Source organism: Schistocerca nitens, chromosome 1 (assembly GCF_023898315.1).
Source record: "Schistocerca nitens isolate TAMUIC-IGC-003100 chromosome 1, iqSchNite1.1, whole genome shotgun sequence".
NCBI lineage: Eukaryota > Metazoa > Arthropoda > Insecta > Orthoptera > Acrididae > Schistocerca > Schistocerca nitens.
This window is the reverse complement of record NC_064614.1, coordinates 493,090,594-493,104,180: the sequence shown is the minus strand read 5'-3', so window position 1 is coordinate 493,104,180 and position 13,587 is coordinate 493,090,594. Positions and strand designations below refer to the sequence as shown.

The following is a 13,587-nucleotide window of genomic DNA, read 5'->3' as shown; positions in this document are numbered from 1 at the left end:
AGTTTTTTATGAATACACATTGTGTCTACCAGAATAGAACACTGATTTCACTCCTGCAAATTTAAATTATGTTATGCTAAGGATCATCCATATTTGGATGCTATTTTGTGCTATTACACACATTCTAGTTGATAAACAGAAAGCCGAGACACAATATATTTTCAAATTTTCTCTTCATTCTTATGTAAGGAATCTCTTCTGAACAATAAACGGCTCTTGAAATTATGTTAAACTGATTAAAGAAGCAGAACATGAGCAAAAAATACATAAAATAACAGAGGATGGAGGGTTAAAGCTGATGAGGCCAAAGGTGAATTTAAAACAAATGAAAGCATAAGAAATACAATTCAATAGAAACAGAACAACTGCAATGAAAAAAAGGGAAGAAGAGAAAGATAAAAAGAAGAGACAGAGAAAGAGGAGTAAAATAAAGAATTAAGATCTTTCTCTACAAGAAGCAATGATACATCTCTACATGTGATTTGATTGATAAGTGATAGCTTCATTTATACAGCAGCAGTTAAAAATCAAAGAGTATAAAACATTATGTAATAAACATCCCTATTAAATATTCAAAAAGAAGTACATATTATATTGCGCACTCACTCTTCTTCAACTGTTCCAGTCTACTATGGGTTGAGACTTGTTCATGTGCTCTTTCTAGATACTGTAGCATTGAAATGTTACAAAATCGCTGTTGTGACTATACCAGTACCAGCAAAAAGCATTAATGCACGAACACTACAGCAACCTGAATATGTTGCTCCATCATCATAAGAGCCATCAGTGTTGGCAATATGACAAGCACTGTAACAGAACAGAAGCAACACTCCACAACTAGTGCAGGGATGTGGCATTCTGTAAACACAGCCCAGCAATGGAAATAAATGTGTCTATTGGACTTCATCCATAAATTATAAGATAATATCATCAAAAGATAGCTTCCTTTTTAAATAAAACTTTAATAACAAGTGGACATACAGTCAATTTAAAATTGTTAGATTTTCTCAAGTAATTTCCTTTTACTTTCAGTCCACTTTTTTTTCCCTTGCATACAGCAGAGAATCACAACACTGAGTTCTAAATGAGATGAACACGGAAGAAGTTGTTTGTGACACTGTCTCACTGCCAGTTTTTGAGAAAAAGAGTCAAAACACGCTAAAAATTAAAACAAACAAATAAAAATAATCTATTAAATACTTCAATAATTTATTTCTGTTATATGAACTTAATTCCTCCTTCTCCCTCTCCTCTTTCTAAATGCACAAGCTTACTGCAACAACATAACTGATGAATTTATATATTGTTGTCACTACTCAATCTGCCCCCCCTCCCTCCCCAATATTTCTCTCCATTACCAAACTGACTATTCCTTGATGGGCCCAGGTTGTATCCAATAAACCAAGCCCTTTTTTAAATCAAGCTGTGCCATAAATTTCCTTTCTCCGGTGTTTGATTCAATACCTCTTCATTAGTTATTCAATCATTCAATCTCCCACTTCACCTTCAGAAATCTTCATTACCACCAATTTCAAAAGCTTCTATTCACTTCTTGTCTGTTCTATTTATCATCTAAATTTTGCTGTCTTATAAGGCTATGCACTAGACATTTACTTCCATAAAATACTTTCTAGCATTTAAATTTATATTTTATGTTAAAATATTTCTCTTTTTCAGAAAAGTTTGTTTGCTATTGCACATCCCATTTTACATGCGGCAAGTTCCGAACTTCGGAGTTGTGTTCAAGTTGATATTGTCCAACCAATGTCTGATTTCCTAATCTAATTTCCTCAGCATCATCTGATTTACTTCAACTACATTCGATTACCTATGTCTTACTTCATTGTTGTTCATCTTCTAGCATCTTTTTGAGAAATGGATTCCATTCAACTGCTCTTCTTAGTGCTTTCCTGTCTCTGACAGGGAAGGAATGTTGTTCGCAAACCTCAGAATTTTTATTCTCTCCCTGGACTTTAATTCATTTTCAAATCTCTTCTTTATTTCTTTTACTGCTTGCCCAGTGTACATGTTGAATAACATTGGAATAGGCTATAACTCTGGCTTTCTTCCTTCCCATCCACTGATTCCCATTGATGTCGTTCAACTCTCGTACCTGTGGTATGGTTTCTGTATGAGTGGTAGATAACCTTTCACATTTTATATGCGGCAAGTTCCGAACTTCGAAGTTGTGTTCAAGTTGATATTGTCCAACCAAGCTAATCTTCACCATGGGAGGTTATACAAGTCATTCTATTCTTTTGAAAATAATAAATAAATACAATAAAAAACTTAGCATTTTGCAATCATGATTTGTTAGGATAACAGTTCAGTAATATTCGTACCTGTCAGCAGTGCCTTAGCTCACTTTAGGCCTTTCAATGCCTTCTTGCACCTAACAGCCTTCCCTTCTTCTTTTCTTAAACCTATATTATACTGTCAAACTCTTTGGTAATTCTTTTATAAAAGCTCAAACTACACTATAACAGCTGACTGGTATTAACAACAAACTGGCCAGCAAATTTTTTTTTTTTTTTTTTTTTTTTTTAATCCAGTCAGTTTTGTCTCTGTGGGCACGTCAGCTACATGAAACTCCAGGCTTAAGTGATTCCATTAATTGAGATAACTGACTGGCACAAGTATATGAAAGCTGTACGCATCTTTTCACTTAGTCTTGGGTCTGAATGATTTCACTTACATACTTTTTCAGCCTTTTCAGTAATTGATTAAAAATGACTAGTTTTTCAGCCTATTCAGTTATACAACAACTATGACTAGGGTAATCTCCTGTAAAGATAAATAATGTACCTCATTTCAAAACAAGGTGAATAAAAAACTCATTTCTAAAAATGAAGTATTTTCAAAATTTATCTATTTATTTACTTAAACACAAATTTTTCACACTCCTGGCATTAAATATGGCTTTTTGGTTGATTTTAAAAGATTAGTAACTCGTACTACATTATAAATTTATGTTTAAATAAAAGAACAAATGCTCTTCAATTTATTGTATCTCTGTCTCTCTCTTCCTGCTGGTTTGCACCCATCATCGATAATTCTGTTTTGTTAAATGCTGAGGTGATGTGAACAGAAAGCATGTTAGATTCAATTTTTTAAATTGTTTGCTGTTTAAGTATATACTGTTACTTCCTGGAAGTGTGTAGGGAAATATTTGTTATCATTCGTGAATTTTATTTGAGCTTCTTTAATTAATATGGGTTCATAATATGAATCATATTTGAAGATACTGTATATCACAATGAATTTAACTTAAGGCTGTTTCTATTCCCACACCATGGAGTGTTTCAGAATTCTGATTTAAAAAACCCTCTGAACTGAAAGCTACTTAGTGGCACGTGGCACTCAATAAAAAGCAAATATCGGAACAGCAACAACAGTGATGACAGGTGATGATAAAGCACGGATACATAACACTATAACTGACTGAATCAACTGTTTTCATTTGGTTGCTCCCACAGACTGCTTTCACTCCAAAGAATGAATGAAAAACTGTAGCAATGGAAAGTCTAGGTTGCAAAATCAACAACATTATGCAAAGGATAGAGTGCTACTAACCATAAAGATGAGAAATTCCGTTGCAGACGGGCACAATGAAAAGATTGTTACATATTGAGTTTTCAGCCAAAGTTTTCCTCAGAAAGGGAAACACAGATATTCACAGAAGCAAGCACACCACAGACACACGTGACCACTACCTCCGGCCAAAATGCAATTGTGTACATCGAACAGAAGCAGCAACCTGGAGTGATGTGGAGAAGGGATAGCAGAGTACAAGTGGAGATGAAAAGTCAGCATGGAGTGGGAAAGGAGAGGAAGAAAAAAGTGGAAAATACCAGTGGGTGCACAGGCGGTGAGCTGTGCATAGTGAGGGTGATGGGACGTGAATTGACAGGAGATTATAGGACAGAAGGGGTGGAAACTGTTGGGTGCACAGTGGGGGGACAGTAGGTTACCTTAGATTGAGGCCAGGATAATTTCGGGAACGGAGAATGTATTGAAAGGTTAACTCTGATTGGTGCAGTTCAAAAGAGTTGGTGGCAGAGTGGAGGACTCAGATGGTCTGGGTTGGGAAGAAGCCATTGAAATCAAGCATGTTATGTTCAGCTGTATGTTGTGTCACAGGGTGGTCCACTTTTCTCTTGGCCATAGTTTCGAGGTGGCTATTCGTCCATTACCATCATCAGGATGAATAACCATGCTTGATTTCAATGGCTGCTCCCCGACCTGGACCACCTGAATCCTCAGCTCCACCACCAGCTTCTCTGAACTAAGCAGACGGCAGTTATCCTTTCAACCATTCTCCACTCCCAAAATCGTCCCAGCTTCAACTTACAGTAACCTATTGCTCCAAACCCTCAACCTAACAGTCTCCACTGCCCATGCTATCACCTGCCCCCAATTCATGTCCCCTCACTGTGGACAGCTCACTGCCAATGCACCCCACTGGTCTTTCCCCCTTTCTGCTCCTCTCCAGTTTATGCTCCCCAAGACCCTTCCCCCCTCGCCTATCTAACCCAGAGCTTCCCAACACTGCAGCTCACAGCCCTGTCCTGCCATTATCTAATCCCTGCATGCTCTGCCAAGCAATGCTGACTTCTCTCCACCTATCCATACAATCCTATCCCTCCCCCTTCCCCAACCTACTCCAGATTGCTACTTTTGTACAACATGACACAGTCGCATTTTGTCGGAAGATAGTGATCATGTGTTGCATAAAGTGTGCTGGTATGTGTTTTCCTTTCTAAAGACAGCTTCAGAGTAAAGCTATATGTGTAACAGTCTTTTTGTTGTGACTGTCTGTAACTCAACATGTCGCCTTTATAGTGAGTAGCTATGTATACTTTGTACAACATTGTTGAATGAAAAATTCGACTAATACATAAAACCTCAACTAAATGAGTCTATTGTTTTCCAACAATCAACTGAATGAATTGTTTTCATTCAATTGTTCCCGTTAGTATTTAGTATTGCCTACATGTGGCATCCAATCTTTCTCGTAACACTGCATGATCCTACAGCTTTGCATTACTCCCTTTGATCATTCTTGCTATATCATTTTGAACTTCCTGTCAATCTAATTTTTCAGATGTGAACATTTCCTTCTGCCTGCATCATCTGCTGCATTTTTATATTTTCTCTTTTCCTCAATTAAATTCGAAGTCGTGTTTGTTATTCAGGTGTTTCTGCTTAGCTTAATCTTTCTGGCCACTTGATCCTCTGCTGCCTTAAAGCTACTCATTTTTCTTTCACTGTTTTCTTTCTTTTTTTTTTTCAATCAATCATTGCCCAACTGTTAAACACCAGCAGCTCTCTCAATTTATCCAAGTTCCATTTCCTCAATTTCCTACACTTCTTCAGCTCTGATCTTCAATTCAAAATAATTTAACCATAATCACAGACCACATCTGTTTCTGCAAATGTTTCATTGTTTAGCATTTGAATCCTAAATCTCTTTTTCAACATTATGTAATGCCAAATGTATTCACCAGACATAGAAAATCCCACATTCTTATAAGCCCAATTCACACAAATACAGCCACTATTGTCTTCGGGCACTAAGGCACAATTTAGTACATGAAGATGGCAGTGGCTATGTGTGTGAGAGTTGGGCTTGCTTGTGTAAATGTGTATGTATTTGATATATGTTGAAGGATTAGTCCAACAGTGGAATATACCTAGCATTCTTTGTCGTTATGCCTAACTGCAGTTCAATGACTCCTCTATGTGATGAGTAGTAATTATCCTTTTCAGACTGTTATTATCCCATCTTGGATTTCCCATTGTTTGATTTTACCATTACATTATATATACAGGGATATTATAATGAAAGTTAAACTTTCAAAACACTGTAGAAATAACACAACTGGTCAGAATGACGTCAAATTGCAATGGAACATTATTGGAGAAGGGGGAAAATGTAAGGCAGAAGAAAAAAAAAAAATATCGTATGAAAATTGATCAATAGATGGTGCTGTATGTGCCAGAATACGTAAATCAAAACATCTGTCATGTGCATGACCCATTGAAGTAGGTATAAACACACCGGGTACACGGCTTTTCCTCCTTTCATTTCTGCGAAATTTGCCTGCTCTCTGCTTGTAAAGCTGTATTACAAGAATGATGACTGTCCACATGTCACTCTACAGAAATTCTGGACACTGAAGGTTTTAGGAAAAAAAGGCATTGGTCTGATTACTGCCATGGGTCTGGAGAAAATGATTCAGAAATTTGAAAATACGGGTTCTTTTGGCGTGCAACCTGGTAGAGGGAGGAAATGAATTGACTCAACATCAGTGGAAGCAGTGGCCACAGCAATGCAGAAGGAGAGAAGCAGTGGTGTGCGTATGTTTAGTGTATGGAAAATTGCCCGAACACTAGACACACCCGTGAGCACAGTGCGTAAAATTCTATGAATTGTCCTTCTTTGCCATCCATTCCAAATTACCCTGTGTACAAGTTGCTTCCTGTTGACCTGCCAGTAAGAGAGACCTTTGCTTTAGAATTTCTTGCTCACATGGAAGTGGACAATGATTGCCAGTGGAAGATTTTGTGGACAGATGAAGCCCACTTCCATCTGACAGGATGTGTCAATACACAGAATTGTCAAATATGGGCAGCACAAAATCCACACGCAAATCACCCAGTAACACTTCATCCTGAATATGTCACAGCGTGGTGCAGGTTTACGGCATCACTTATCATAGGGCCACATTTTTCGAAGAGACAAGTGCTTCCAGTCCTGTTACCTGTACCATCACTGGTAAGCACTATGAGTGTCTTTTGCACAATCACGTCATACCAGCTCTTCAACAGCATGGATGTGTGTATGGAATCATTCTCATGTAAGATGGCACACCTCCGCACACTGCAAGTCCAATTGAGCAGGTGCTAGAGCCATTTCGGAAATGCTAGAATTATCAGTTGCCATTTCCCTACAGACTGGCCGTCCCAGTCACCTGACCTTAATCTGTGTGACTTCTGGCTGTGGGGCTATCTGAAAGATGTTGTGTTCAACTTAGCTGCATCGAAGGCATGCATTGTGCAACACATTCTGAACGTGACCCCAGAAACACTTCAGTCAGATGCAGAACATGCTGTTTCTCGATTTCAGCTTGTTGCAGAAAATGGTGGACAGCATATTGAACATGTTTTGCACCAGTCACACGGAAGGTAATAATCTGATCTGATTTTGATTGATGCTTTTTATGCGGTTTTTGGCTTCAGGACCATTAAAAACTGATTTGAGCTATGATTTTTATGCGGTTTTTGGCCACAGGACAATTAAAAACTGATTTTTCCGATCCAATGTGATATGACCTAGCCGTGGCGGATAGGCTTACATAACTAACAGTATCACACCTGTACACCCATGCACACTGAGTAGTACAGTTTGTTTAGTGTCAAATGTACACCTTAGACATTGTTGTATGATTCATTTGTCATTTGTAGTCGAGCACTATTAAATTACGATGTCTACAGGGCCATCTAATGTTAATTTTGTAACTATTTATTTTTCTTCTGCCATACCTTACCCCCTTCTCGAAAATATTCCGTTGCAATCTGACATCATTCTGACTAGTGGTTTGAAAGTTAAACTTTAATTATAATTACCCTGTATATCTGAAACTTTCTTGTGTCTCTAAGACTCTTTCTGGTATACTATCTGTTTTTCTCATACTGAAATCAACTAATAATGATTAAATCATGGAATGTGCATAATTCTATCAGGCAGCTCCCCTTTCATTCCTCTCCTCCAATGTACATTCTCTTACTATCTTTCCTTCTCCTCCTCTTCTTACTATCTAATTAAAGTCCCCCATCTCAATTATATTTCTGTCTCCCTTAAGGCACTGAATAATTTTTCTTTCATCACAGTCCGTTCCTAATCTGCGAGATAGTAGGAATATATAGTCGTACTTCTGTGGTGGGTCTTGGTATTAGCTATGATAACATATTCACTACGCTGTTTGAGGAAGTTCACCTGAATTTCTATTATCTTTTTCATTGTTACGCCTACCACTGCATCACCCACATTTGATTGTGTTGATAACCCTCACTAGAAATGCTGTACTTAGTCACAACACTTCACTAGTTCCCACTATATAAATTCCAACAAATGCATTTCTATATTCAAATTCTCTAACATTCTATGCTATGACTAGTAGAATGCCACTTAACCCACCCACCCCCTCCTCCCTACCCTCCTCTCTCAATGACATCATCCTCTGAGATGACCTTGCCCAGAGGGCCAGTTTTATCTCCTGAATATTTTGCTCACAATGATGCCATCATCATACAACGGAGCTTCAAGCCTTCATGAAATAAAAAGAAACTGTAGTTTCGCCTAGCTATCAGCCATAGCACAGTACCAACTTAGGAAGGCCATGTTACCTAATGTTACAGGACCAGATGAGCAATCATCCAGCCTGTTGCCCCTGCAACTACTAAAAGTGCTGCTGCTACTCTTCAAGGAAGCATATGTTAGTCAGGCCTCACAACAGGTACATGTCTGATGTCATTATACTACTGGTATGACTATCTGTACCACTGAGACAGCACACAAGCATTCCAACGAGGTCTAATAGAATCGTGATAAAAATGTTCATTTGACATTGACTGTCTCAAATGATTACAATTATAATTTAGCATATTGTACTATTTACTTCAGAATTTCATAAAAATGAAATTTATATGAGTGTGGTGAAGTAATTACTCAAAGTCTGGGTCTCTACATTATAAAATATGAGAGGAAACTAGGTTATGCAGGTGTATGGTCCTTGTTAAGTGACCTCTGATTGCTCTGATGCATATATGCCTAGGTACAGAGATGTTAAAAATAACTGACAATATTTTCTTGTATTATGCATTGCAGTAAAATACAATGAAACTTTTTCACTGTAACAACTTATTTGGGGATTTCCCAATTTTCTGTTCTTCTCCAACTGATACATATATTTAAGTGCACCTCATTCGTTCATTTACTATTGTGTTCCAAATTGGTTTGCAAATATTAACATTTCATGGCACTCAGCCATGTATTGCATTGCACTTTAGCATAGGCTTCTTGAACCCCAAGATTTGAAAGCAACACAACTTATGTCACTATCAACTTCATATTCAAAGAGAATCTTAGACTGTCAAAATCATATTGTAGGGGAATATTAAGGCAATATTCAAGTTATGAGCTTTTCTTTAAAAAATAAAATAAATAAAAAATCTTTTAACTGGTCAGCATGTAGCCATGTTTAAAAAATAATTTATGATGTGAATATAAAATGACTCATTTCACATCATTATGACATAGTACACTAATTTGGGGAACACGAAACTAACCAAACAATTGTAGCACTTGTAATAGTTTTTTCCAGGCGTAGCACAAAATAAATAAATTCAAAACTTAAGGTAATAGCTTTAGATGCTTTAATTCATGGATGAAGAACCAATAGACTACTGTGCCAATCTGTGCGCTGGGGAAATCCTCCATGCCAATGCCATCAGTTTTTGCCCCTGCTTTTACTCTCACCTGTATCATGTCTAAGTTGAAGGTGTCATCGATGTCTACACAAGGTCTCACCTTGACCGGTGTGCAGGGAAATTCTGGAAATGCCGCTGCCACAGCTCTCGCTCCTGCTTCATTTGTCCATTCAGACAAACCAACAAAGAACTCGCGACCTACAAATGACAGACTGGTTGTATCATGAGGTAAAATTGAAGGATGGGTTTGGTGAAAAGCTAGATCATACAATTCAAAACTGACAAAAAGAGGCCAATGTAAGACACATGTCCAACAAAATATAAATTCTCATAACTGTCAACCCTAACAGAAATAGAAACTTCATAGATTGATATGAGTATGTAGCATTATTTGTTCATCAATATAATACAAAAGCCATGAGAAATACGCCTATTCAACAAATGACTGTAAGCTTCATATTACCCTCTAGAGTAAACAATCATTTTACCAATTGTGAACACATGAAAGAAGAAAGCATCATAAGGCAAGTAAATGACCGACCCTCACAGGGAACTTCACAAAGAAAACTGTTAGCATTACAAAATTAGAAATGTTTCTCATATTACTTCCACAACTTAGTTGTCTTTTTCCCTTCCTTGATTTTCAGGGATAGATTTTTCGGTTGTGTATCACCTATAATCAAATATCCCCTATTGCCTGCACATAGAATATCTCACTACTCGGTATTTTTTTTGAAAAATGTAGATATAGCCTACAGTAATTCAATTCTGAAAGCAGCAGATTGTTCTCCATTAGTGCTGGACTACTAGAAATGGAATGTGGAAGAAACAAATGTATTGTATCAGTGCAAAACAAACATATGAAAGAGCAAAAGCCATCTAGGCAATTCGAATTAACACTGATAAAATTTACAGTAACAAAAACCCACTGAATGTTATTCATCTGGATAATCTACCTTGAAAAGCTGCATGTAAAGCCATTTACTTTCCAATATAGAAATGAATTACCTGCATTCAATGCAATTACAATTAAAATTACATTAAATTTACATCTAAAAACCTCTGAAAAATGTTTACACATCATAAATATTATAAGTAAAAGCAGCCAACATTACCAAAGCAAATTCAACTTTTAAAACAGGAGTCAGATCATTTTACAGCCTAGTACACAGTTCATGAATGAGAAATCTAAATATGAAATGAAAAATAACTAGCCACTTCAAATTGTCAAAACATTTTTAGTTAAGTCCTGTTTATTTGATATGAACTACGAAATGAAGTAACAGATTTTCTATAAAAGAAATTTACTATTTATCATTCAACCAGTTTCTTGTGGAAATGCAAGGGTTAAGTTAGTGACCTGAATTCAATGGATTTGACAACCTGCTAATAGATATTACAATTTTTCATAACTGTTCCATAGAAAATAGATATTAAATCTTTGCACAAAGTTGAAAATGTGTTAAAATGCATGTTTTCTCTGTTGTTCTCCCCTAATAGCTGTATAGACAACTGCATGTAGGGGCAGTGTTCAGTAATACTTTCTTAACACTTACAGCACCAACAAGAATCCAAACAGTAGCTGTTGAATTGAATTGAATTTTATTTGATCCTGTAAGATTACAATGTGTACAGTAAATGTACGTGTAATATAGGACATGTCAAAGTATTAAAATTCTTTATCACCTGTGAACAAGACATCTCCACCATCCAGCTTTGCTGATTCATCTGCAATTTCAACAATTGGAAGGTCAAGTTCTTTCTTCAAAACTGCTCTTACAGTTTCCACCTGTAGGTTGAAACCAGACTATATTAAATTAACGAACCTACAAAAATGAGATTATCTGTGGAACATTTATTTGTTCAGATAGCAATAATAGGAAAGGGTGCTCTTACAGTTCCCACCTGTAGGTTGAAACCAGACTGTATTAAATTAACGAATCTACAAAAAATGAGATTATCTGTGGAACATTTATTTGTTCAGATAGCAATAATAGGAAAGGGTTTTCATGTTTTATGTCAGTATTGACTTGCATCGCATTAACTTGACAAGAACTATGCTGATTTATTGCATACAATTCAGGACCAAAAATCAGATTTCATTTCGAAAGTAAACTGATGTAATCTTAATTTCACTTTTACGTACGGAATTCGTGGGAAAAATTTCTTTAAATCTGTAAAATGAATTAGTAACAACAAAATATCCACTCCAAGTCCGAGCCGATTTATTCACGATCCGCTAAGGTACAGTTAAGTCCGCTCCCCTTTAATGTAAGTCGACCGAGAACGGTGCGCTACTATTTCCTGTAACAGATAGTGAAAGGAAGCGTTGTATGAGATCATCAATCGGCTGTAACAGGCGATAGTAGCACACATGACATCACTGTGCCGGTGATGTCATTCGTGCTGCAGTCTCTGACCCACTTGAGAAAAGGCGCGACTAGATAGTGAGGACTTGACCAGAGCGCACTAATTTTAACGTCATTAACAACTACCCTATGGAGCTTTAAAGGCGTCTCTGTATCGAGCATGCGCACAACCGCTTTCTAGCTCCAACCCCGTGACCCAGATCTGGGAAGGGTGCTACATACACCCCACGAGATTCCCGCCCGTCTACCACAATAAAAAATTGCTTGTAATGACTGACGTCACTCCTGCACACGCCGCAACACTGGCGTTTGCTCACCTCCTTCGTGCGACTCGCCGATCCCGGTCGGGTGATAAGCGCTATTCCGTTGCATACGACGGCCGTATCCTCTACGTAAACGCATTCTGGCTGCGCTTCGTCCGGTGGCAACTCGATTACGTCGAGACCCAACTCGCGTAGAAGTCGCACGTAGGCTTCATGTTGCCGCTTCGCCTCCTCGAGTTCGATTTCGGCTCGCGTCCTGAATGAGAGCGGTATGCGACACACCACTGCGTGTGTATACTTCAGAGAAGACGCCATGTTGCTTCTGTGGTCTCCGAGCTACTGCGGCCGCCTTCCAGCCCGGTGTGTGTGCGGCGAGGGGGGGCGGGTCGGCGGTGCAGTGGCGGCCGCGCCTCGTTGGCCGGAGCCCTCGCTCGACGCCCAATGGCTCCGCGCGTCTCCCCACTGCTGACGTTACCAGATGCAACAGGCGCCAAAGTGGAAAGGGGTAAACGCATCAAGGAGCCCCAACAACCCAAAAAATTATTTTCTTTGTGTAGACAACTCATAAGGAGAGAAATTTTTTAAAGCTAATAACTAGTGCATCATCCTCCAAGGCATGCAAAATTAACTTCTACGTCTACATCTACATCGACATCTATAGCCTGCAAACCACTGTGATGTGCGTGGTACCAAAAAATGGTTCAAATGGCTCTGAGCGCTATGGGACTCAACTGCTGAGGTCATTAGTCCCCTAGAACTTAGAACTAGTTAAACCTAACTAACCTAGGGACATCACACACATCCATGCCCGAGGCAGGATGCGTGGTACCAGTTCACTGACGTTCCTTCCCGTTCCATTCACATGTAGAACGCGGTAAAATGATTGTTTAAATCCTTCTGTGCGTCTGTAATTAATCGAATCCTGTCCTCACGATTCCTATGTGAGTGTTATATAGGGATTATAATATATTCCTAAAGTCATCACAAATCCAGTTCTTGAAACTTTGTAAGCAGACTTTACGTCTCTTTTTCGAGAGTTTTCCATTTCGGTTTCTTCAGCATTTCTGCGACGCTCTCCCGTGGTCCAAACATCAACAAACGTCTGACCATTCGTGCTGCACTTCTCTGTAAACGTTCATTATCCCCTATTAGTTCTATCTGGTATGGGTCACACACACTTGAGCAATACTCTAGAATGGGTCACACAAGTGATACATAAACAATCACCTTTGTAAACTATTGAATTTCCAAGTATTCTACCAATAAACCGAAGTCTACCACCTTCTTTACTCAAGACTGAGCCATTATTTGTATGAGCTGGCTGATACCAATTGGGTCTCACTGATATTATGGAACACTATGTTTTTTCCGCTTTGTTAAGTGCACAATTTTACAATTCTGAACGTTTAAAGCAAGTTGACAATCTTTGCACCTATTTGAAAACTTATCGAGGTCTGACCCAA

The 13,587-nt window shown here is 38.2% G+C and overlaps 1 protein-coding gene across 2 annotated transcripts in view; it reads right to left on the bottom strand.

The window, feature by feature from the left end:
- LOC126252625 (N(G),N(G)-dimethylarginine dimethylaminohydrolase 1) overlaps window positions 1-12,472 on the bottom strand; it is a 65,713-nt gene extending 53,241 nt beyond the window's left edge. The window contains exons 1-3 of one of the 2 annotated variants that reach the window (XM_049953529.1): window positions 12,179-12,472; window positions 11,179-11,281; window positions 9,542-9,690 (exon numbers count right to left, since the gene is read on the bottom strand). In XM_049953529.1, coding sequence (XP_049809486.1) covers window positions 9,542-9,690; window positions 11,179-11,281; window positions 12,179-12,439 — 513 coding nt within the window. In that variant the 5' untranslated portion in view covers window positions 12,440-12,472. The remainder of the gene's footprint in view (window positions 1-9,541; window positions 9,691-11,178; window positions 11,282-12,178) is intronic. The other variant, XM_049953537.1, reaches the window with a different exon arrangement.
- Between the last annotated feature and the right edge of the window lie 1,115 nt (window positions 12,473-13,587).